General features: G+C 48.4%; 1 protein-coding gene across 2 annotated transcripts in view; it reads right to left on the bottom strand.

Moving 5' to 3' along the window:
- RAD21L1 (RAD21 cohesin complex component like 1) overlaps positions 1-23,355 on the bottom strand; it is a 102,003-nt gene that overhangs the window by 19,468 nt on the left and 59,180 nt on the right. For both annotated transcript variants that reach the window (XM_075350515.1, XM_075350514.1), the window contains exon 9: positions 5,451-5,680. In XM_075350515.1, coding sequence (XP_075206630.1) covers positions 5,451-5,680 — 230 coding nt within the window. The remainder of the gene's footprint in view (positions 1-5,450; positions 5,681-23,355) is intronic.

Here is a 23,355-nt window from a genome sequence, read left to right on the forward strand (position 1 = left end):
TTTTCGTCAGCTGTGGGGCTGTGCGATGGGGACGAGATTTGCCCCCAGCTTTGCAAACCTATATATGGGATGCTTCGAGTCCCTCCATATCGCACAGTCCCGTCTAGCTGTGGGGAATATGATTTTTTACCGGAGGTTTATTGATGACCTTTTCTTCATCTGGTCAGGGTCTGAGGAAAGCGCATTAAATTTCATTAGTTCACTCAATCGTAACGAGTGGGGACTGAGCTTCACAGCCACAATTTCCCGAGTGTCTATCCAATTCCTAGACCTCAATATTAAATTTAATGAACAGGCCCTTATCGAAACGTCCACTTTTTTCAAAAAAGTTGATGTCAATAGTTATCTGGACTTTTCCAGCAGCCATCTCCCTACATGGATAAGAAACGTACCGTATGGGCAGTACTGGCGAATTAGGAAAAACTGCACCAATACTGCATCTTTCAGGGTTGAGGCCAGGACACTTCAGAACAGATTCATTAGCAAAGGCTATCCGAAAAAAATACTAACGGATGCTTTTAAAAGAAGCCTGCAATTGGATCAGGATATCTGTCTAAATATAATTGATGGAAAAAAACACGGTGCAGTAGTGGAAGAGAAGAAGAATAGTTTTGACAGTTGTCTAGTGACTACATATAGCGATTCCTACGGGAGGGTGAAAGAATTAGTGGGTAGACACTGGCACATTTTAAAAAGTGATAGAATCCTTTCAGGCATTCTACCTGATAAACCCCAGGTGATCTTCAGGAGGAGTAGGAACCTTAAAAACTTGAAAGCTCCCAGTAAAACAACACAGGTAAAAGTCCAGACGCCCCAAAACGGATCTGACATAAGTACCCCAATCAGTAATTTCCATTGTGGTCAAACCCGTTGTTTATGTTGTCAAACATTGAAACATGGTGCAAAATCCTTTAAATCTAATATAACAGGGGAAGAATTTTTAATTAACCCCTTCAGCCCCCGGGCACTTTCCGTTTTTGCGTTTTTGTTTTTTGCTCCTTTTCTTCCGAGAGCCGTAACTTTTTTATTATTCCGTCAATCTTGCCATATGAGGGCTTGTTTTTTGCGGGACGAGTTGTACTTTTAAATGAAACCATAGGTTTTACCATATATTGTACTGGAAAACAGCAAAAAAATTCCAAGTGTGGAAAAACTGCAAAAAAAGTGTGATCACACAATAGTTTTTGGGATGTTTTATTCACAGTGTTCACTATATGATCAAACTGATGTATCTATGTGATGGCTCAGGTCGGTGCGAGTTTGTAGACACCAAACATGTATAGGTTTACTTGTATCTAAGGGGTTAAAAGAAAATTCACAAGTTTGTCCAATAAAAGTGGCGCACGTTTTGCGCCATTTTCCGAAACACGTAGCGTTCTTATTTTTTGGGATCTGTAGTTCAGTGATGGCTTATTTTTTGCATCTCGAGCTGACGTTTATAATGGTACCATTTTTGCGCAGATGCTACGTTTTGATCGCCTGTTATTGCATTTTGCGTAAAACTTGCGGTGACCAAAAAACGTAATTTTGTCGTTTGGAATTTTTTTGCCACTACGCCGTTTACCAATCAGATTAATTGATTTTATATTGTGATAGATCGGGCATTTCTGAACGCGGCGATACCAAATATGTGTATATTTATTTATTTTTTAACCCTTTAATTTTCAATGGGGGGAAAGGGGGGTGATTTGAACTTTTAGGTTTTTTGTTTTTTTTTATTTTTTAAAACTTTTTTTTTTTACTTTTTTTTTTTTTTTATTTTACTAGTCCCCCTAGGGGGCTATAGCAATCAGCAATCCGATCGCTGATCGCTATCTGCTGATCACAGCAATACAGCTGTAATCAGCAGATTCAGTCACTTTGGTTTTCCCTCTGCTCTCGGCTGAGGGAAAATGAAAGTGAAACATCATAGCAGCAGGCGTCATCACATGCTACGATGGCAACCACCGATAGTCACGTGATAACACACGTGACTTCCGGTGGGGGCGGCGGTAAGTAAACATGGCCGCGCGCATTTAAATCTTGCTGCCAGACTTTGGCAGCAAGATTTAAGGGGTTAATGGCCGCGGGTGGAAGCGATTCCACCCGCGGCTAGCAGGCACACATTTCAGCTGTTGAAAACAGCTGATATGTGTGCCGATCCACGCCGCCTGCCTGCGGCAGGGGGCGGGGCTTAACGGGACACGATCCTGGACGGATAGATCCGTCCAAGGTCGTGAAGGGGTTAAACAACATCTCACCTGTACAAGTTCATATGTAATCTATCTACTGGAATGCCCCTGCGGCCTACAATATGTAGGCCGCACAACACAAATGTTGCATAACAGATTAAATGGCCATAGATACAACATCCGTCATGGTATAGTAACTCATAGTTTGTCCAGACATTTTTCATTACAACATGATAGAGAGAGGGATAATTTTAAAACAGTGATTATAGAACAGATTATGATTAATGATACAGCTAGGTATTGGAGGCTGGTAGAACGTGAATCATTCTGGATCTTTAAATTAGCCACCTTGAATCCAGAAGGCCTCAACATCATGATAGAACAGATTAAATAGAGTAGTATGCTCCATCAACATCAACAAACATGATGTAGACAGATTTGGTTTGATCATTTTATAATATATATCCTTTCATTATATTTTTTATATTACAGATTTTATATGGCCTTGTAATGTTTTATCCCCTCTTTATGTATATTTGGAGTATCCTTTAACAAAATTCCATGGTTCCTTTCATTATAGATATTTTTTATAGATATTTTTATAAAACGTTTTTTTAAAAAAAAATTTTTAGATTAGGTTTTTTTATGTATATAAAATGTTTTTAATTCATTTAATCTGATTAATTATATATTTTTATAATCATTATACAGCCCATTAATACAAACAATTTTTATAAACAACTTATGAGTAAAGTAGTAAAAATGTAATTAGTGTATTTGGGTTACTCTTGGTGCCTTTATTCATAGTTTTCTTCCATAATAACTGAATTTATCCAGCCCTACCGGTACTAATCTTCAATGTTATCAATAACAATATAAGTCAAAAACAATAGAAAAACAATAATAGAATGAAATAATAATATTAGATCCAGAAAGATCAGATCTATTTTATATATTTTAGTCATTTATTCATCCATTATATTTTTGTTACAAAAATGCTATCTATTTATGGTTTAGTATTAAAATTGATAATTCTCATTTATTTTTACCGTATAATTAATATATGTTTCACTTAATATTGCGGTTTAATATGAATATATGCAATGGTTTTCTGTCAACTAAGGTTTCTACAAACCCTGTCAATTGATTGATTATTCTTTACTTATCCATCCCATTAATTGTTAAATTAATTAAGGGGTGTGGGGACCTTTCAACTACATGTGTATAAGGTATATTGGTTTGTAAGATTATTGCTACCTGAGGAAGGGGGAATTTTTATCCCTGAAACGCGTTGTGGCACAGTATCTATAATAAAATCCTTAAAATCATCACCTTATCTTCATCTCTAGCAGCGCAGCCATACCGTGATTTTTTCTCTTTTCTATTGAATCTTGTATCTCCATTTGGAGCTCACGGGGCTGCTGCAGCTACTCTTGGTTTTTGTCTGCATCTACCAACGCTTACCTGAAGGGCTGGTCAGTCAGCGGCATCGCATTCACGGAACCGTCCATCCCAGAGGAGGAGCTGCAACTCAGAGCTGGTCCGGCGGCTGTGATCTCCACGTGGAATCGATCGAGTTAGCAGTCACCTAGGACAGGACTCCTGTGGGTTTGATAGGACAGGCTCCCTGCTGATGCCAAGCTGTATACCCTGCAATTCCCTAAGGCTATTTCCCCAGCGTTGTACCTGATGTACAACAGTACCAGGTGAGTGTGTCCATCACAATGTTTTACCCGTATAACCAGTTTTCACACAGGAGCGCCCTCTCTGTCCTTTTGTTTTGGTTTAAGAGCAATGATTTGCAATAAGAGCAAATACTCACCGTGCACACTTCTGGTTCCGTTCTTTCACAACTCTCCGACTCGCTCTGGAGGTAACTTTCTGTACATATTTACTGTATACAGTATACCATTGTACAGTATATACTATATAGGTGACATGCTATATAATATATACTGTCAATATAGTATAGTATACTATATACTATCAATTTCCATTTGTGGATACAGTATTGTACTCTCTTTTGGCTAACCAGTATAGCACATGCTTGTCTTGTATTTCCCGCACACCAACAATTCTTTTGTAAGCTAATGTGCAGTTTAATTTTTTGTATGTTTTTTTACTGTACTATACAGTGTTTTATGTGTACTGTAATTATTTTCTTATGAATACAGTACATTATTTTGTATTACTGTAATACGTTTGTATAAATACAGTAAATATTTTTGGGTTGTGCAAGGAATTTTCTGCGTTTCAATTATTTCCTATGGGAAAATTTGCTTTGATATAAGAGTAACTTGGTTTAAGAGCACACTCCCAGAACCAATTATGCTCGTAATCCAAGGTTCCACTGTGTTTGTTTTGCAGTGGTATCAGTAAGGCTATGTGCACACGCTGCGTTTTTTTGACGCTGCGTTTTTTTGACGCTGCGTTTTTGTGCGTTTTTGGCAGCTAAAAACGCAACCGCGGCAAAAAAAGCGGCAAAAAACGCATGCCTTTTTAACGCGATTTGGTGCGTTTTGCTGCGTTTTTCTGCATTTTTCCAATGCATTGCATTGGGGGAAAACGCAGAAAAACGCAGAAAAGAATTGACATGTCCATTTTTTTTTTTTTAAGCTCAAAAACGCAGCTTAAAAAAAAAGTTGTGTGCAGACAGCAAAAATTAAAACTCATAGACTTTGCTGGGGAAGCAAAGTCATGCAGTTTTGAGGCCAAAAACGCACCCGAAAAACGCGCAAAAACGCCGCGAAATACGCACTGTGTGAACTTACCCTAAAACTTCCAAAAGATAGGTACTTGCAGATCCAAGTTGGAGGAGGATGGATCTATTCAATATCTTAAAAACTGCCTGAAAAAGATGTGTTCTGTACTCGGGATACCTCCGGCAGTCCTATAAAGAATTCCTACAGGTCATTTAATGACCCAATGCTTAGGATTGATCATGGTCCCATTGACTGCAACCCTACCAATTCATAACTTATATTGCAAGAATTGAACACACACCATCATCTGTTTGTAATTTAACATAAGAAATTAATAGATAAAGAAAATATATTTTACTCTTAACATTTGTACCATACATTTAACCAATCTAAGTACAGGATAGGGGCTGCTTGTTTTTGGAGTGTGGCAAGAAAAGGGAGAACCTGCAGGAATTTGACACAAATACGAGGGAACATACAAATTCCTGCAGCTGTTCCACTGATCTTGGACAGATTTAAACATAGTGAGAGCATTAATAAATAAAAAGTACTAATGATGGGAGCATAGGTTTCTTACCGGCAACAGGTCTGCGTTAATAATGGGCTGACAGGGGTGAGACAGCAGCCACTGTACACTGCCTTTCTCCTTCAACTCCATAAGCTGCCGAGTTGGGGGAGCAATTTCCAGAGTTGTGACAATGTCAGATGTATCCCTCAGCTGCTCCTGCATGCGAATGCTTGGGATCTCCTTTAAATCATCCACCATTAACTTACGCTTCCTCTTGCTCCGTTTTTTCTTTTCTAATACTTAAACATGAAGAATGATCTTTAGAAACATGTGACGTTAATTTCTTAGTTTTCTCCATTGCTGAAAAATGGTCAACTAAGTATGTGAGCACCATCAGTACTAACATTTCGTGTAACGTGTGTGGTCAAGAATATTATGAATTTCCAGTCACCCAGTTTTAGCATGGTTATTTAGATTATATAGCCTCATTACTAGAGATGAGTGAACCGGTCCCGGTTCGGCTCGAGTTCGGTGAACGGAGGTCTCGTTCGAGTTCGGTTCGTCGAACGTTCGACGAACCGAACTCGAACCGCATAGGAAACAATGGCAGGCAATCACAAACACATAAAAACACCTAGAAAAGACCCTCAAAGGTGTCCAAAAGGTGACAAACAACTCACAACACAACACAAACACATGGGAAAGTGACAAGGACATATACTCATGCGAAAACAAAAGAGCTGGACAAGGAAAAAGAGGAGGAGACACAGATATAGGCATGGCACGCCCTTCTAAAATCATGTAAAACACCGCAAGGTGACTCCAAGCGGAGTCTCTCTTTTTTCCAAAAATTGGGCCACACACACACCCACTACTTCAGTGGCATCACTTGTGCCCCAGTTGTACACTTCACAGCTAGATTTGCATCAAGCACATTCAAAAATACGCCATACTTAACCGTCCCCAGGATGACCCCGGGGTAGGTAGCAAAGTCTCTCCTGATCCCAGCTCTGTTCATCTTGGATCATTTTTAAAAACAATGTAAGCAAGGGTTACTCCAAGCGGAGTCTCCCTTTTTTTCCAAAACTTGGGCACCACACACACCCACCCATTCAGTGGCAGCACTTGTGCCCTAGTTGTACACTTCACAGCTAGATTTGCATCAAGCACATTCAAAAATACGCCATACTTAACCGTCCCCAGGATGACACCGGGGTAGGTAGCAAAGTCTTTCCTGATCCCAGCTCTGTTCATCTTGGATCATTTTTAAAAACAATGTAAGCAAGGGTTACTCCAAGCGGAGTCTCCCTTTTTTCCAAAAATTGGGCCACACAGACACTAACCCCTTCAGTGGCAGCACTTGTGCCCTAGTTGTACACTTCACAGCTAGATTTGCATCAAGCACATTCAAAAATACGCCATACTTAACCGTCCCCAGGATGACCCCGGGTTAGGTAGCAAAGTCTTTCCTGATCCCAGCTCTGTTCATCTTGGATCTTTTTTAAAAACAATGTAAGCAAGGGTTACTCCAAGCGGAGTCTCCCTTTTTTTCCTAAAATTGGACCCCACACACACCCACCCATTCAGTGGCAGCACTTGTGCCCTAGTTGTACACTTCACAGCTAGATTTGCATCAAGCACATTCCAAATCCACAAGCATTTACTCACCCCAGGATGACACAGGGGTAGTAAATTCCTTGTGGATCCATGACTTGTTCATTTTGATGAACGTTAGTCTGTCCACATTGTCACTGGACAGACGCGTGCGCTTATCTGTCAGCACACACCCAGCAGCACTGAAGACACGTTCAGAGACAACGCTGGCAGCTGGAAACGACAAAATCTCCAAGGCGTAACTGGAGAGCTCTGGCAATTTTTCAAGATTTGAATCCCAAAATGAGCAAGGCTCCATTTGCAAAGTCATGGCATCGATGTTCATTTGGAGATACTCCTGTATCATCCTCTCCAGCCGTTGACTATGTGTCAGACTTGTTGTCTCTGGTGGCCTTGCAAAGGAGGGTCTAAAAAAATTATGAAAAGATTCAATAAAATTGCTGTTACCAGCATCAGATACGGTGCTACTGGTACGGGTAGACTGTTGGAGATGACGAGACCGTCCCATGTTTGTCAAGTTACAACTGGGAGATTCACTTCCTGCACCTGCACGGTTGTTTGGTGGAAAAGCCGAGCTAAGATCGAGTAACAGCTTCTGCTGATACTCCTGTATACGTGCGTCCCTTTCTATGCCTGGAATTATGTCACAAAATTTGGACTTGTACCGGGGATCTAATAGTGTGGCAAGCCAGTAGTCATCATCACTTCTAATTTTGACAATACGAGGGTCATGTTGGAGGTAGTGCAGCAAGAAGGCGCTCATGTGTCTTGCGCAGCCATGCGGACCAAGTCCACGCTGTGTTTGTGGCATAGAGGTGCTAACGGTTCTTTCTTCCTCTGACATCTCCCCCCAACCTCTTTCAACTGAAATTTGACCAAGGTCTCCCTCATCCGCTGAGTCTTCCATGTCCATGGACAGTTCGTCCTCCATTTCTTCATGTTCTCCTGCACCTTCCTCAACATTTCGCCTGCTACCATGCGCCCTTGTTGATCCCTGTCCCCCATGGTCCCATGCCTGCCGCGTTGGTGATGATGAACGTCTGGACCTTGGTGATGTTGTTGTGTCTTGCGCATATGAATCCTCCTGTAGTTCCTCCCCTTCCTGTTGTCCCACCCCCTGACTCCGAATAGTGTTTAGCGTGTGCTCCAGCATGTAAATGACTGGAATTGTCATGCTGATAATGGTATTGTCAGCGCTAAACATATTCGTCGCCATGTCGAAACTGTGCAGAAGGGTGCATAGGTCCTTGATCTGAGACCACTCCATCAGGGTGATCTGCTCCACCTCTGCATCTCGTTGGCCCAGGCTATACGTCATGACGTATTGCACCAGGGCTCGGCGGTGCTGCCACAGTCGCTGTAACATGTGGAGAGTCGAATTCCAGCGTGTCGCCACATCGCATTTCAGGCGATGAATCGGCAGGCCGAAAGACTTCTGGAGCGATGCAAGTCGCTCAGCTGCGGCGGTTGAACGGCGGAAGTGAGAAGACAGTTTTCGTGCCCTGGTCAGAAGGCCATCTAGGCCGGGATAGTGTGTTAAAAATTGCTGGACAACAAGGTTCAACACGTGAGCCATATAAGGCACGTGTGTTACCTTGCCCAGGCGAAGGGCCGCACCCAGGTTTGCAGCATTGTCGCACACGGCCTTACCAGGCTGCAGGTTGAGTGGAGACAACAATTTATTAAACTCAGTCTCCAGAGCTGCCCATAACTCAGTCGCTGTGTGACTCCTATTTCCAAGACATGTCAAGCTAAAGACCGCCTGATGCCGTTGCGCTCTGCTGCCAGCATAGTAATGAGGGGTGCGTGATTTCTTCTGCGCAGTGAGAACGCTGGTGGCCTGACCAGGCAGGCTTGGGGCGGAGGTGGAGGACACAGATGAGGTGGAGGAGGCAGAAGCAGTGGCGGAACTTGGACAGACAGAGGATTGACACACAAGTCATGGGGACGGCAAGACTTGTGCAGCAGACCCTTCACCATCTATCACCATAGTTACCCAGTGCCCAGTCAGCGACATGTAACGTCCCTGTCCATGCTTACTGGTCCAAGTATCGGTGGTGAAATGCATCCATTCACACACAGAGTTTCTCAAGGAAGCGGTGATGTTGTGTGCGACATGCTGGTGTAGCGCGGGCACACCTTTCTTAGAGAAGTAGTGGCGACTGGGCATCTGGTACTGGGGCACAGCGACAGACATAAGGGCTCTAAAATCCTGTGTGTCCACCAGGCGGAAAGGCAGCATTTCGGTAGCCAAGAGGTTACAGAGGGATAAAGTCAACCTCTTAGCTTTGTCATGGGTCGCAGGAAATGGCCTTTTATTTGTCCACATCTGAGGGACAGAGATCTGGCTGCTGTGTGTAGACGGTGTTGAGTAGGGTGTCCCTGGAAAAATGCAGGTTTGTGAGGAAAGTGCAGGCGGAGACATGATATTGCCTTCATCCAACATTGGTGCTATCGATGTCTGAGAGAGCTGTACACACGCACTTGTTTCCCCTTCCAAACCAACTGACGACCTACCAAGCAAACTGCCTGTTGCGGTTACAGTGGTGGAAGTTGTGCGTGGAAAACCAGGTGTGACAGCTGTCCCCACAGTCCTAGAAGATGAAGAGCGCACGGATGCACTGGAAGGGGCAGGCGGTGGATGGTTCGCTCCGCTAGGCCGCATTGCAGCACGGTGAGCTTCCCACTGGGACATATGATATTTATTCATGTGACGATTCATGGAAGAAGTTGTCAAACTGCTGAGGTTTTGCCCTCTACTAACAGAATCACGACAAATTTTACAGATCACATAATTTGGGCGATCTTTTGCTATGTCAAAAAAGGACCAGGCTAGGCAAGGCTTAGAGGGCATGCGACCTGCTGAGCCCCCCCGACTAGTGCTCAGAGGCAGAGTGGTGGCTGAGGATGCAGTTGTAGACGTGTTACCAGTGCTCCGACTCTGTCCAGGAAGGCACAAGCTAACTTCGTCGTCGGTTGCATCCTCCTCCACCGCCTCTGTTGACCTCCTCGAGTGCCTGACTGTGGGTTGACAGTAGGTGGGATCTAGAACTTCATCATCAATTGTTGTGTTTGCACTACCCTCACCCTCAGACCGAGCCTCTTCTTGCCCTGACCTAATATTTAAGTTGTCATCACAATCTGGTATCTGCGTCTCATCGTCATCAGTATGTTCCTCATTGTCTATAACAACAGGTGTTACAGTTTGTGAAAAAGGGTCAACATTATGCTCAGAAACTTGGTCCTCACGGTCTGAATCAAAGTCACAAAGGTTCTGGGCATCACTGCAGACCATTTGCTGGTCTGTACTCACTGTAGCTTGGGAGCAAACCTCTGATTCCCAGGCTATAGTGTGACTGAACAGCTCTGCAGACTCAGCCATCTCAGTTCCACCATACTGTGCAGGGCGGATGGAGACTTCAGAGCTGGGAGAATGCAAGTGTGATTGTGCTGACAGCTCAGAGGACTGGTGTTTTTTGGATGCGGTCGTTGAGGTGGCGGAGAGGGCACTTGTTGGACCACTTGAGATCCATTCAAGCATTTTCCTTTTTTGGCCATCATCTACCTTTGTTCCAGTTGTTCGTGTCCGTAAAAAAGGGAGCACATCGGATTGTCCATGGTAAGTAGTAGACATCTTACTTTTGCTGGAAGATGGTCTATCTTCAGCAGATGTTAATGGAGCTTTGCCACCTTCCCCACGGACAAACCCTTTTTTTCCTTTTCCAACACGCCTCTTCCCCTTTCCACCAGCATCTGTCATTTTGCCACTCATTTTGATTGCGACAAGATTGTGGACTTAAAATGTGGTAGTAAAAATTGAGAGGTGGTGTAGATTGCAGCGGTGGTCTAGCTTTATTAACAGCAGAATAAACAACAATAATTATCCCTGACAATGCAACTACGGCCCTTAAACTGGCAGCATAAATTGCTAGTATAATAGCTTTGTAACAATGAGCTTGGATGTTCAATGCAGAGGTGCTGCAAATATCTTTGCACTAGTGGGACAATACAGAAGTCCAACAGCCACTTTTAGGATGCCACTAAGTTCACTCAGTGTTTGCTAGTAGAATGGCTGAGTAACAATGAGTTTGAGTGTGCAATGCAGGCAGACGTGCTGCAAATATCTTTGCACTAGTGGGACAATACAGAAGTCCAACAGCCACTTTTAGGATGCCACTAAGTTCACTCAGTGTTTGCTAGTATAATGGCTTAGTAACAATGAGCTTGAGTGTGCAATGCAGGCAAACGTGCTGCAAATATCTTTGCACTAGTGGGACAATACAGAAGTCCAACAGCCACGTTTAGGATGCCACTAAGTTCACTCAGTGTTTGCTAGTATAATGGCTTAGTAACAATGAGTTTGAGTGTGCAATGCAGGCAGACGTGCTGCAAATATCTTTGCACTAGTGGGACAATACAGAAGTCCAACAGCCACTTTTAGGATGCCACTAAGTTCACTCAGTGTTTGCTAGTATAATGGCTTAGTAACAATGAGCTTCAGTGTGCAATGCAGGCAGACGTGCTGCAAATATCTTTGCACTAGTGGGACAATACAGAAGTCCAACAGCCACTTTTAGGATGCCACTAAGTTCACTCAGTGTTTGCTAGTAGAATGGCTTAGTAACAATGAGTTTGAGTGTGCAATGCAGGCAGACGTGCTGCAAATATCTTTGCACTAGTGGGACAATACAGAAGTCCAACAGCCACGTTTAGGATGCCACTAAGTTCACTCAGTGTTTGCTAGTATAATGGCTTAGTAACAATGAGCTTGAGTGTGCAATGCAGGCAAACGTGCTGCAAATATCTTTGCACTAGTGGGACAATACAGAAGTCCAACAGCCACGTTTAGGATGCCACTAAGTTCACTCAGTGTTTGCTAGTATAATGGCTTAGTAACAATGAGTTTGAGTGCGCAATGCAGGCAGACGTGCTGCAAATATCTTTGCACTAGTGGGACAATACAGAAGTCCAACAGCCACGTTTAGGATGCCACTAAGTTCACTCAGTGTTTGCTAGTATAATGGCTTAGTAACAATGAGCTTGAGTGTGCAATGCAGGCAGACGTGCTGCAAATATCTTTGCACTAGTGGGACAATACAGAAGTCCAACAGCCACTTTTAGGATGCCACTAAGTTCACTCAGTGTTTGCTAGTATAATGGCTTAGTAACAATGAGTTTGAGTGTGCAATGCAGGCAGACGTGCTGCAAATATCTTTGCACTAGTGGGACAATACAGAAGTCCAACAGCCACGTTTAGGATGCCACTAAGTTCACTCAGTGTTTGCTAGTATAATGGCTTAGTAACAATGAGTTTGAGTGTGCAATGCAGGCAGACGTGCTGCAAATATCTTTGCACTAGTGGGACAATACAGAAGTCCAACAGCCACTTTTAGGATGCCACTAAGTTCACTCAGTGTTTGCTAGTATAATGGCTTAGTAACAATGAGCTTGAGTGTGCAATGCAGGCAGACGTGCTGCAAATATCTTCGCATTAGTGGGACAATACAGAAGTCCAACAGCCACGTTTAGGATGCCACTAAGTTCACTCAGTGTTTGCTAGTAGAATGGCTTAGTAACAATGAGCTTGAGTGTGCAAAGGGCAGGAGGGCGCTGTCATCTTGTGTAGCTGTTAAACTCTGTTTTCACGGCCCTGTCACCTATGGCTCTGACCCTGCCGGTATTAGCCCTTGAAAGGACTAATAGAAACTTGTATCCCTATTCTGTACAGCGCTGTGTATAGAGCGTACACAGCAGTATCGGAGATAGGAGCTGCGCCAGCGGTGACTGACACCAAGGACGCAGAAGAGATAATGGCATCCGGACAGGCAGATACTCGTTTTTATAATGCAGGGACATGTGACATGGACATCCTATCACACATGCCGTTGCTTCTCTGGCTAAAAGTCCACTTAGCTGTGCGTGTGTCTGGGATTGGCTGACATGCTGGCCCGCCCCACTACACGCGCGCGCTTAGGGAAGGAAGACAAGGAAAAAAAAAGAGAATTTTGTTACTTACCGTAAATTCTTTTTCTTATAGTTCCGTATTGGGAGACCCAGACCATGGGTGTTTAGCTTCTGCCTCCGGAGGACACACAAAGTACTACACTTAAAAGTGTAGCTCCTCCCTCTGAGCTTATACACCCCCTGGTAGCCAGTCCTAGCCAGTTTAGTGCAAAAGCTGAAGGAGAATAGCCACGCACAAGTAGAACCGAGTAAGAACCGGAACAACCGGAGACTCTGTCCACGACAACAGCCGGTGATAACACACGGACCAAGAAAATTGCCAAAAAGCAACAGGGAGGGAGCTGGGTCTCCCAATACGGAACAATACGGAGACCCAGACCATGGGACGTTCCAAAGCTGTCCCTGGGTGGGAATAAACAGAAAAACTAAGAAGTAGGCAGAGCCTAACTTCACAAGTGGGCGACAGCCGCCTAAAGGATGCGTCTGCCCAAGCTCGCATCTGCCGAAGCATGAGCATGCACTTGGTAGTGCTTCGAAAAGGAATGCAGGCTAGTCCAAGTGGCAGCCTGACAGACTTGTTGAGCCGTAGCCTGGTGCCTAAAAGCCCAAGAGGCACCGACAGCTCTGGTCGAGTGTGCTTTGATCCCCGGCGGGGGAGGCACCTGAGTACTCTGGTAGGCGTCCGAAATGGTCGATCTAATCCAACGGGCCAAGGTCGGCTTAGAAGCAGAGAGACCCTTGCGCCGCCCTGTGGTTAGCACAAAAGAAGGGAATTTTGTTTACTTACCGTAAATTCCTTTTCTTCTAGCTCCAATTGGGAGACCCAGACAATTGGGTGACCCAGACAATTGGGTGTATAGCTTCTGCCTCCGGAGGCCACACAAAGTATTACACTTAAAAGTGTAAAGCCCCTCCCCTTCTGCCTATACACCCCCCGTGCATCACGGGTTCCTCAGTTTTAGTGCAAAAGCAAGAAGGAGGAAAGCTAATAAATTGGTTTAAAGTAACTTCAATCCGAAGAAATTTCGGAGAACTGAAACCATTCAACATGAACAACATGTGTACACGAAAAAACAACAGCCCGAAGGGAACAGGGCGGGTGCTGGGTCTCCCAATTGGAGCTAGAAGAAAAGGAATTTACGGTAAGTAAACAAAATTCCCTTCTTCTTTGTCGCTCCATTGGGAGACCCAGACAATTGGGACGTCCAAAAGCTGTCCCTGGGTGGGTAAAATAATACCTCGTAATAGAGCCGTAAAACGGCCCGTTCCTACAGGTGGACAACCGCCGCCTGAAGGACTCGTCTACCTAGGCTGGCATCCGCCGAAGCATAGGTATGCACCTGATAGTGTTTGGTGAAAGTGTGCAGGCTCGACCAGGTAGCCGCCTGGCACACCTGCTGAGCCGTAGCCTGGTGCCGCAAAGCCCAGGACGCACCCACGGCTCTGGTAGAATGGGCCTTTAGCCCTGAGGGAACCGGAAGTCCAGAAGAACGGTAGGCTTCGAGAATTGGTTCCTTGATCCACCGAGCCAGGGTGGATTTGGAAGCCTGTGACCCCTTACGCTGACCAGCGACAAGGACAAAAAGTGCCTCCGAGCGGCGCAGGGGCGCCGTACGGGAAATGTAGATTCTGAGCGCTCTCACCAGATCTAACAAATGCAAATCCCTTTCACATTGATGAACTGGATGAGGACAAAAAGAAGGTAAGGAGATATCCTGATTGAGATGAAAGGTGGATACCACCTTAGGAAGAAATTCCGGAACCGGGCGCAGCACCACCTTGTCCTGGTGAAACACCAGGAAAGGAGCCTTGCATGACAACGCTGCTAGCTCAGACACTCTCCGAAGTGATGTGACTGCTACTAGGAAGACCACCTTCTGCGAAAGGCGAGAAAGAGAAATATCCTTCAAAGGCTCGAAAGGTGGCTTCTGAAGGGCCATCAGAACCCTGTTCAGATCCCAGGGTTCTAACGGCCGCCTGTAAGGAGGGACAATGTGACAAACCCCCTGCAGGAACGTGCGTACCTGAGAAAGCCTGGCAAGACGCTTCTGAAAGAACACAGAGAGCGCTGAGACTTGTCCCTTAAGGGAGCCGAGCGACAAACCTTTTTCCAATCCTGATTGAAGAAAGGAAAGAAAAGTGGGCAAGGCAAATGGCCAGGGAGAAAACCCCTGATCAGAGCACCAAGATAAGAATATCTTCCACGTCCTGTGGTAGATCTTGGCAGACGTTGGTTTCCTGGCCTGTCTCATAGTGGCAATGACCTCTTGAGATAACCCTGAAGACGCTAGGATCCAGGACTCAATGGCCACACAGTCAGGTTGAGGGCCGCAGAATTCAGATGGAAAAACGGCCCTTGAGACAGCAAGTCTGGTCGGTCTGGTAGTGCCCACGGTTGGCCCACCGTGAGATGCCACAGATCCGGGTACCACGACCTCCTCGGCCAGTCTGGAGCGACGAGAATGGCGCGGCGGCAGTCTGACCTGATCTTGCGTAATACTCTGGGCAACAGTGCCAGAGGTGGAAACACATAAGGGAGTTGAAACTGCGACCAATCCTGAACTAAGGCGTCTGCCGCCAGAGCTCTGTGATCGTGAGATCGTGCCATGAATGCCGTGACCTTGTTGTTGTGCCGGGACGCCATTAGGTCGACGTCCGGCATCCCCCAGCGGCAACAGATCTCCTGAAACACGTCCGGGTGAAGGGACCATTCCCCTGCGTCCATGCCCTGGCGACTGAGAAAGTCTGCTTCCCAGTTTTCTACGCCCGGGATGTGAACTGCGGATATGGTGGAGGCCGTGGCTTCCACCCACATCAAAATCCGCCGGACTTCCTGGAAGGCTTGCCGACTGCGTGTTCCGCCTTGGTGGTTGATGTAAGCCACCGCTGTGGAGTTGTCCGACTGAATTCGGATCTGCTTGCCTTCCAGCCACTGCTGGAACGCTTTTAGGGCAAGATACACTGCCCTGATCTCCAGAACATTGATCTGAAGGGAGGACTCTTGCTGAGTCCACGTACCCTGAGCCCTGTGGTGGAGAAAGACTGCTCCCCACCCTGACAGACTCGCGTCCGTCGTGACCACCGCCCAGGATGGGGGTAGGAAGGATTTCCCCTTCGACAATGAAGTGGGAAGAAGCTACCACCGAAGGGAAGCTTTGGCTGCCTGAGAGAGGGAGACGTTCCTGTCGAGGGACGTCGACTTCCTGTCCCATTTGCGTAGGATGTTCCATTGAAGAGGACGCAGGTGAAACTGCGCGAAAGGGACTGCCTCCATTGCTGCCACCATCTTCCCTAGGAAGTGCATGAGGCGCCTCAAGGGGTGTGACTGACCTTGAAGGAGAGATTGCAACCCTGTCTGCAGTGACCGCTGTTTGTTCAGCGGAAGCATCACCATCGCTGAGAGGGTATGAAACTCCATGCCAAGATATGTCAGCGATTGGGCCGGTGTCAGATTTGACTTTGGAAAATTGATGATCCACCCGAAACTCTGGAGAGTCTCCAGAATAGCGTTGAGGCTGTGTTGGCATGCCTCTTGAGAGGGTGCCTTGACCAGCAGATCGTCTAAGTAAGGGATCACCGAGTGACCCTGAGAGTGGAGGACCGCTACTACTGTAGCCATGACCTTGGTGAAAACCCATGGAGCTGTCGCCAGGCCGAACGGCAGTGCCACGAACTGAAGGTGTTCGTCTCCTATGGCGAAGCGCAGGAAGCGCTGATGCTCTGGAGCAATCGATACGTGGAGATAAGCATCTTTGATATCGATCGATGCAAGGAAATCTCCTTGGGACATTGAGGCGATGACGGAGCGGAGGGATTCCATCCGGAACCGCCTGGTCTTTACGTGTTTGTTGAGCAGTTTTAGGTCCAGGACAGGACGGAAAGACCCGTCCTTCTTTGGAACCACAAACAGGTTGGAGTAAAAACCGTGACCCTGTTGCTGAAGAGGAACCGGGACCACCACTCCTTCTGCCTTCAGAGTGCCCACCGCCTGCAGAAGAGCATCGGCTCGCTCGGGAAGCGGAGATGTTCTGAAGAATCGAGTCGGAGGACGAGAGCTGAACTCTATCTTGTAACCGTGAGACAGAATGTCTCTCACCCAACGGTCTTTTACCTGTGGCAGCCAGGTGTCGCAAAAGCGGGAGAGCCTGCCACCGACCGAGGATGCGGTGTGAGGAGGCCGAAAGTCATGAGGAAGCCGCCTTGGTAGCGGCACCTCCGGCGGTCTTTTTAGGACGTGACTTAGACCGCCATGAATCGGAGTTCCTCTGATCCTTCTGAGGCCTTTTGGACGAGGAGAATTGGGACCTGCCCGCGCCCCGAAAGGACCGAAACCTCGACTGTCCCCTCCTCTGTTGGGGTATGTTTGGTTTGGCCTGGGGTAAGGATGTATCCTTTCCCTTGGATTGTTTGATGATTTCATCCAATCGCTCACCAAACAAGCGGTCGCCAGAAAATGGCAAACTGGTTAAGCACTTTTTGGAAGCAGAATCTGCCTTCCATTCCCGTAGCCACAAGGCCCTGCGTATTGCCACCGAATTGGCGGATGCAACCGCCGTACGGCTCGCAGAGTCCAGGACAGCATTAATAGCGTAGGACGCAAATGCCGACGTCTGAGAGGTTAGGGACGCCACTTGCGGCGCAGACGTACGTGTGACTGCGTCAATTTGCGCTTGACCCGCTGAGATAGCTTGGAGTGCCCATACGGCTGCGAATGCTGGAGCAAAAGACGCGCCGATAGCTTCATAGATGGATTTCAACCAGAGCTCCATCTGTCTGTCAGTGGCATCTTTGAGTGAAGCCCCATCTTCCACTGCAACTATGGATCTAGCCGCCAGTCTGGAGATTGGAGGATCCACCTTGGGACACTGAGCCCAGCCCTTGACCACGTCAGGGGGGAAGGGATAACGTGTATCCTTAAGGCGCTTGGAAAAACGCTTATCTGGACAAGCTCGGTGTTTCTGGACTGCCTCCCTGAAGTCAGAGTGGTCCAGAAACATACTCGTTGTACGCTTGGGAAACCTGAAACGGAATTTCTCCTGCTGAGAAGCTGACTCCTCCACTGGAGGAGCTGAGGGAGAAATATCCAACATTTGATTGATGGACGCGATAAGATCATTCACTATGGCGTCCCCATCAGGAGTATCAAGGTTGAGAGCGGCCTCAGGATCAGAATCCTGATCAGCTACCTCCGCTTCATCATACAGAGAGTCCTCCCGCTGAGACCCTGAACAATGTGATGATGTCGAGGGAATTTCCCAGCGAGCTCGCTTAGGCGGTCTGGGGCTGCGGTCCGTGTCAGAGACCTCACCCTGGGATCTATGAGACACCCCGGGAGCACATTGTTGTTCCAACTGAGGGGGACCAGGGTGCAATGATTCAACAGTGCCCATGGTCTGAGATACCGGTCTGGACTGCAAGGCTTCTAGTATCTTAGCCATAGTCTCAGAAAGTCTATCAGTAAAAACTGCAAACTCCGTCCCCGTCACCTGGACAGTGTTAGCAGGTGGTTCCCCCTGGGCCACCCTTAGCAGAGGCTCCGGCTGAGAAAGTGCCACAGGGGCCGAGCATTGCACACAATGAGGGTCGGTGGAACCTGCCGGTAGTATAGCCGTACATGCGGCGCAGGCAGCATAGTAAGCCTGTGCTTTGGCACCCTTGCTTTTTGCGGACGACATGCTGTTGTCTCCTCTGAGCAATCCAGGAGGGTATATAGCCAAAAATCAACCGTGCACCATACAGTGTAAAGTATAGCCTATAAGCATATAAATCTATATGTACACTTCTGCACTAGTGGGGCCAGCACCTCAGGTGCTGCTTACCGCCCGCTCAACGCGGTTGTGTGATCACCAGAATCCCTGCCTGGGTCTCCCAGAGCTTGTCTCCCCTCTCCAGCGTCAGAAGAGATGACAGGAATGGCTGCCGGCGTCCTGAGGAGAGGGGGGGGGCCGTGGGCGTGCCCTAGAAAGTGCGGGAATCTGGTGCCCCACTGTGCACAGTGAGGGGGGGTGGAGTATGCAAAGCATGTTCCAGCCCTCAGCGCTGACGTCCTGTGCAGCGTCCCGCCCTTCCCCTGACTGGCAGGCCTGGGGGCGGGAAAAAAGTGAGACTAGGCCGCAAAAGCCGGGGACTAAAGTTATAAGCGCGGCCGGCGTATAAGCGCGGTCGGCGCGGTAGTCCCCGGCCTACTAACACTCCCAGCCGCGCTGCAGTGTGAAATGGCAGCGCGCGGTCAGCGCGGTAGTCCCCAGTAAACTAACACACCCAGCCACGCTGCAGTGTGTGATGGCACAAGCGCGGTCAGCGCTGCGGTCCCCGGCGCACTAACACACCCAGCAATGCTGCAGTGTTTCTGTGCGCGGTCCCCACGGGGACACAGAGTACCTCAAAGTAGCAGGGCCTTGTCCCTGACGATACTCGGCTCCTTGTCCAGCAGAGTCCCCAGGGGCTGTGGATGGAGCACGGTCTCAGTGCCTGGAGACCGATAGGATCCCACTTCACCCAGAGCCCTAAAGGGATGGGGAAGGAAAACAGCATGTGGGCTCCAGCCTCCGTACCCGCAATGGATACCTCAACCTTAACAACACCGCCGACAAGAGTGGGGTGAGAAGGGAGCATGCTGGGGGCCCTGTTATGGGCCCTCTTTTCTTCCATCCGACATAGTCAGCAGCTGCTGCTGACTAAGATGTGGAGCTATGCGTGGATGTCTGCCTCCTTCGCACAAAGCATGAAAACTGAGGAACCCGTGATGCACGGGGGGTGTATAGGCAGAAGGGGAGGGGCTTTACACTTTTAAGTGTAATACTTTGTGTGGCCTCCGGAGGCAGAAGCTATACACCCAATTGTCTGGGTCTCCCAATGGAGCGACAAAGAAAGAGAGGTGCACCGCCTAAGTGCAGCGGTGCGAGACACATAGATCCGGAGAGCACGCACCAGATCTAGAGTATGCAGCGCTTTCTCAAAGCGATGAACAGGGGCCGGACAGAAGGAAGGCAAGGAAATATCCTGGTTAAGGTGGAAGGGAGAGACCACCTTAGGAAGAAAGCCCGGGGTCGGACGGAGAACTACCTTGTCTTGGTGAAAAACCAAAAAAGGTGACTCCGAGGAGAGCGCAGCCAAATCAGAGACTCTCCTGAGAGACGTTATGGCAACTAGAAAGGCCACCTTTTGAGAAAGACGATACAAAGAAACCTCCCTAAGGGGCTCGAAAGGGGGTTTCTGCAATACCGTGAGGACCAAGTTAAGGTCCCAGGGATCCAAGGGCCGCCGATAAGGCGGAATGATGTGAAACGCACCTTGCATGAAGGTGCGGACCTGAGCCAGCCGGGCGAGACGCCGCTGGAACAGCACTGATAGAGCTGAGACTTGTCCCTTGAGAGAGTTGAGGGATAGTCCTAGCTGCAGACCGGACTGTAAAAAAGACAGAAGGGTCGGCAATGAGAATGGCCAAGGAGAATGGCCGGAAGAGCGACACCAGGACAGGAAAATTTTCCAAGTCCTGTGATAGATCTTGACGGAGGAAGACTTACGGGCCCGAGTCATAGTGGAGATGACTTCAGGAGGAATACCAGAAGCCGACAAAATCCAGGACTCAAGAGCCACGCCGTCAATTTTGAGTGCCGCAGAATTCGGGCGGAAAAACAGACCTTGCGAGAGCAGGTCTGGACGGTCCGGAAGATGCCACGGCATCTCCACGGACAGTTGGAGCAGGTCCGGATACCAAGCTCGCCTGGGCCAGTCCGGTGCAATGAGGATGACTCGACGGCCCTCCATTCTGATCTTGCGCAGGACTCTGGGCAAGAGAGCTAGAGGGGGAAACACGTAGGACAGACGAAACTGGGACCAGTCTTGAACCAGAGCGTCCGCGGCGAAGGCCTGATGATCGTGGGAGCGAGCCACGTAAACCGGAACCTTGTTGTTGTGACGCGATGCCATTAGGTCCACGTCCGGAGTGCCCCACTTGCGGCAGATTGACTGAAACACTGCTGGGTGCAGGGACCACTCGCCACCATCCACGGATTGATGGCTGAGATAATCTGCCTCCCAGTTTTCTACGCCAGGGATGTGGACTGCGGATATGGTGGACTTGGAGTCCTCCGCTCATTGAAGAATGCGCTGGACCTCCAACATTGCCAGGCGGCTGCGTGTCCCGCCTTGGTGATTGATGTAGGCAACCGCTGTCGCGTTGTCTGACTGGACTCGAATGTGCCTGCCCGCCAACAGGTGGTGAAAGGCTAGGAGAGCTAGAAGCACAGCTCTGGTTTCCAGCACATTGATTGAAAGGGCTGACTTAAACGGAGTCCAAGTGCCCTGTGCTCTGTGGTGGAGATGTACCGCTCCCCAGCCGGATAGGCTGGCATCTGTGGTGAGAATCACCCAGGACGGAGTCAGGAAGGAGCGCCCTTGGGACAGGGAGAGGGGTCGAAGCCACCACTGAAGAGAGCTCCTGGTCCGTGGCGACAGAGCCACTAACCTCTGTAAGGAGGAAGGCCGCTTGTCCCAACAGCGGAGAATGTCCAGCTGCAGAGGACGCAGATGGAACTGGGCAAAGGGAACCGCCTCCATGGAGGCCACCATTTGACCCAGCACCTGCATCAGACGCCTGAGGGTATAACGGCGGGGCCTCAGGAGAGAGCGCACCGCCAACCGGAGTGACAGCTGTTTGTCTAAGGGCAACTTCACAAGTGCCGGCAAAGTCTCGAACTGCATCCCTAGGTACGTGAGACTCTGGGTCGGAGTCAGAGTGGATTTGGGAAGATTGACAATCCACCCGAATTGGGCTAGGGTGGCGAGAGTGAGCGAAACACTCCGCTGACAGTCTGCGGTGGATGTACCCTTGACCAGAAGGTCGTCCAGGTCAGGAAGCACTGCTAACCCCTGGAGGTGCAGGACCGCAATCACTGCCGCCATGACCTTGGTGAATACCTGAGGGGCCGTGGCTAACCCGAAGGGGAGAGCCACGAATTGGAAATGATCCTCTCCTATCGCAAAACGTAACCAACGCTGATGTGACACTGCGATTGGCACATGTAGATAGGCATCTCTGATGTCGATGGACGCCAGGAACTCCTCTTGGGTCATAGAGGCAATGACTGATCGCAGAGACTCCATGCGAAAATGCCGCACCCGGACATGCTTGTTGAGAAGCTTGAGATCCAGGATGGGCCGGAAGGTACCGTCCTTTTTTGGAACTAGGAAGAGATTTGAGTAAAAACCTCTGAACCGTTCCTGAGCGGGAACTGGGACAATCACTCCGTTTGCCTGCAGGGACGCCACGGTCTGCGAGAAGGCGGCGGCCTTGGAGCAGGGGGGAGTTGAGAGAAAAAATCTGTTTGGAGGGCTGGAAGAGAATTCTATCCTGTAGCCGTGGGATATGATGTCTCTCACCCACTGATCGGAGACTTGCTTTAACCAAGCGTCGCCAAAGTGGGAGAGCCTGCCACCGACTAAGGACGTGGCTGGAGTGGGCCGAGAGTCATGAGGAAGCTGCCTTAGTGGCAGAACCTCCTGCGGTCTTCTGCGGACGCGCTTTTGGGCGCCAGTTGGATATCTGATCCTTGGCTGAGTTAGCGGACGAGGCGGAAGGCTTAGAGGATGACCAGTTGGAGGAACGAAAGGAACGAAACCTCGATTGATTCCTACCCTGGGCGGGTTTCCTGGTCTTGGTTTGTGGCATGGAAGTACTCTTCCCGCCAGTAGCTTCTTTAATGATTTCATCCAGCTGTTCACCAAACAGCCGTGAACCAGCAAAAGGGAGCCCAGCAAGAAACTTCTTGGAAGAAGCATCTGCCTTCCACTCTTGAAGCCACAAAATCCTGCGGATAACAAGAGAATTAGCTGAAGCCACCGCAGTGCGGTGAGCAGCCTCTAGCATGGCAGACATGGCATAGGATGAAAAAGCTGAAGCCTGAGCAGTTAAAGTAACCATCTCAGGCATAGATTCCTTAGTGAGGGAATGCATCTCCTCTAGAGAAGCAGAGATGGCTTTGAGAGCCCACACTGCTGCAAAAGTCGGGGAAAACGCGGCCCCCGCAGCTTCATACACAGATTTGGCCAGAAGGTCAATCTGACAGTCAGTGGAATCCTTAAGTGAGGTGCCGTCAGCCACCGACACAACGGTCCGGGCTGATAGCCTAGACACCGGAGGGTCTACCTTTGGGGAGTGAGACCACTCCTTGACCACCTCAGGTGGAAATGGAAACCGGTCATCAGAACCACGCTTTGGAAAGCGTTTGTCAGGGCAGGCCCTGGGTTTGGTCACAGAAGTCTGAAAACTGGAGTGGTTAAAGAACACACTCTTCACTCTCTTAGGCGAGGTAAACTGATGTTTTTCTGCCAAAGAGAGTTGCTCCTCTGACACTGGCGGATTGAGATCCAGCACAGAATTAATAGAAGCAAT

The sequence above is a fragment of the Anomaloglossus baeobatrachus genome, chromosome 5, assembly GCF_048569485.1.
Source record: "Anomaloglossus baeobatrachus isolate aAnoBae1 chromosome 5, aAnoBae1.hap1, whole genome shotgun sequence".
Taxonomy (NCBI): domain Eukaryota; kingdom Metazoa; phylum Chordata; class Amphibia; order Anura; family Aromobatidae; genus Anomaloglossus; species Anomaloglossus baeobatrachus.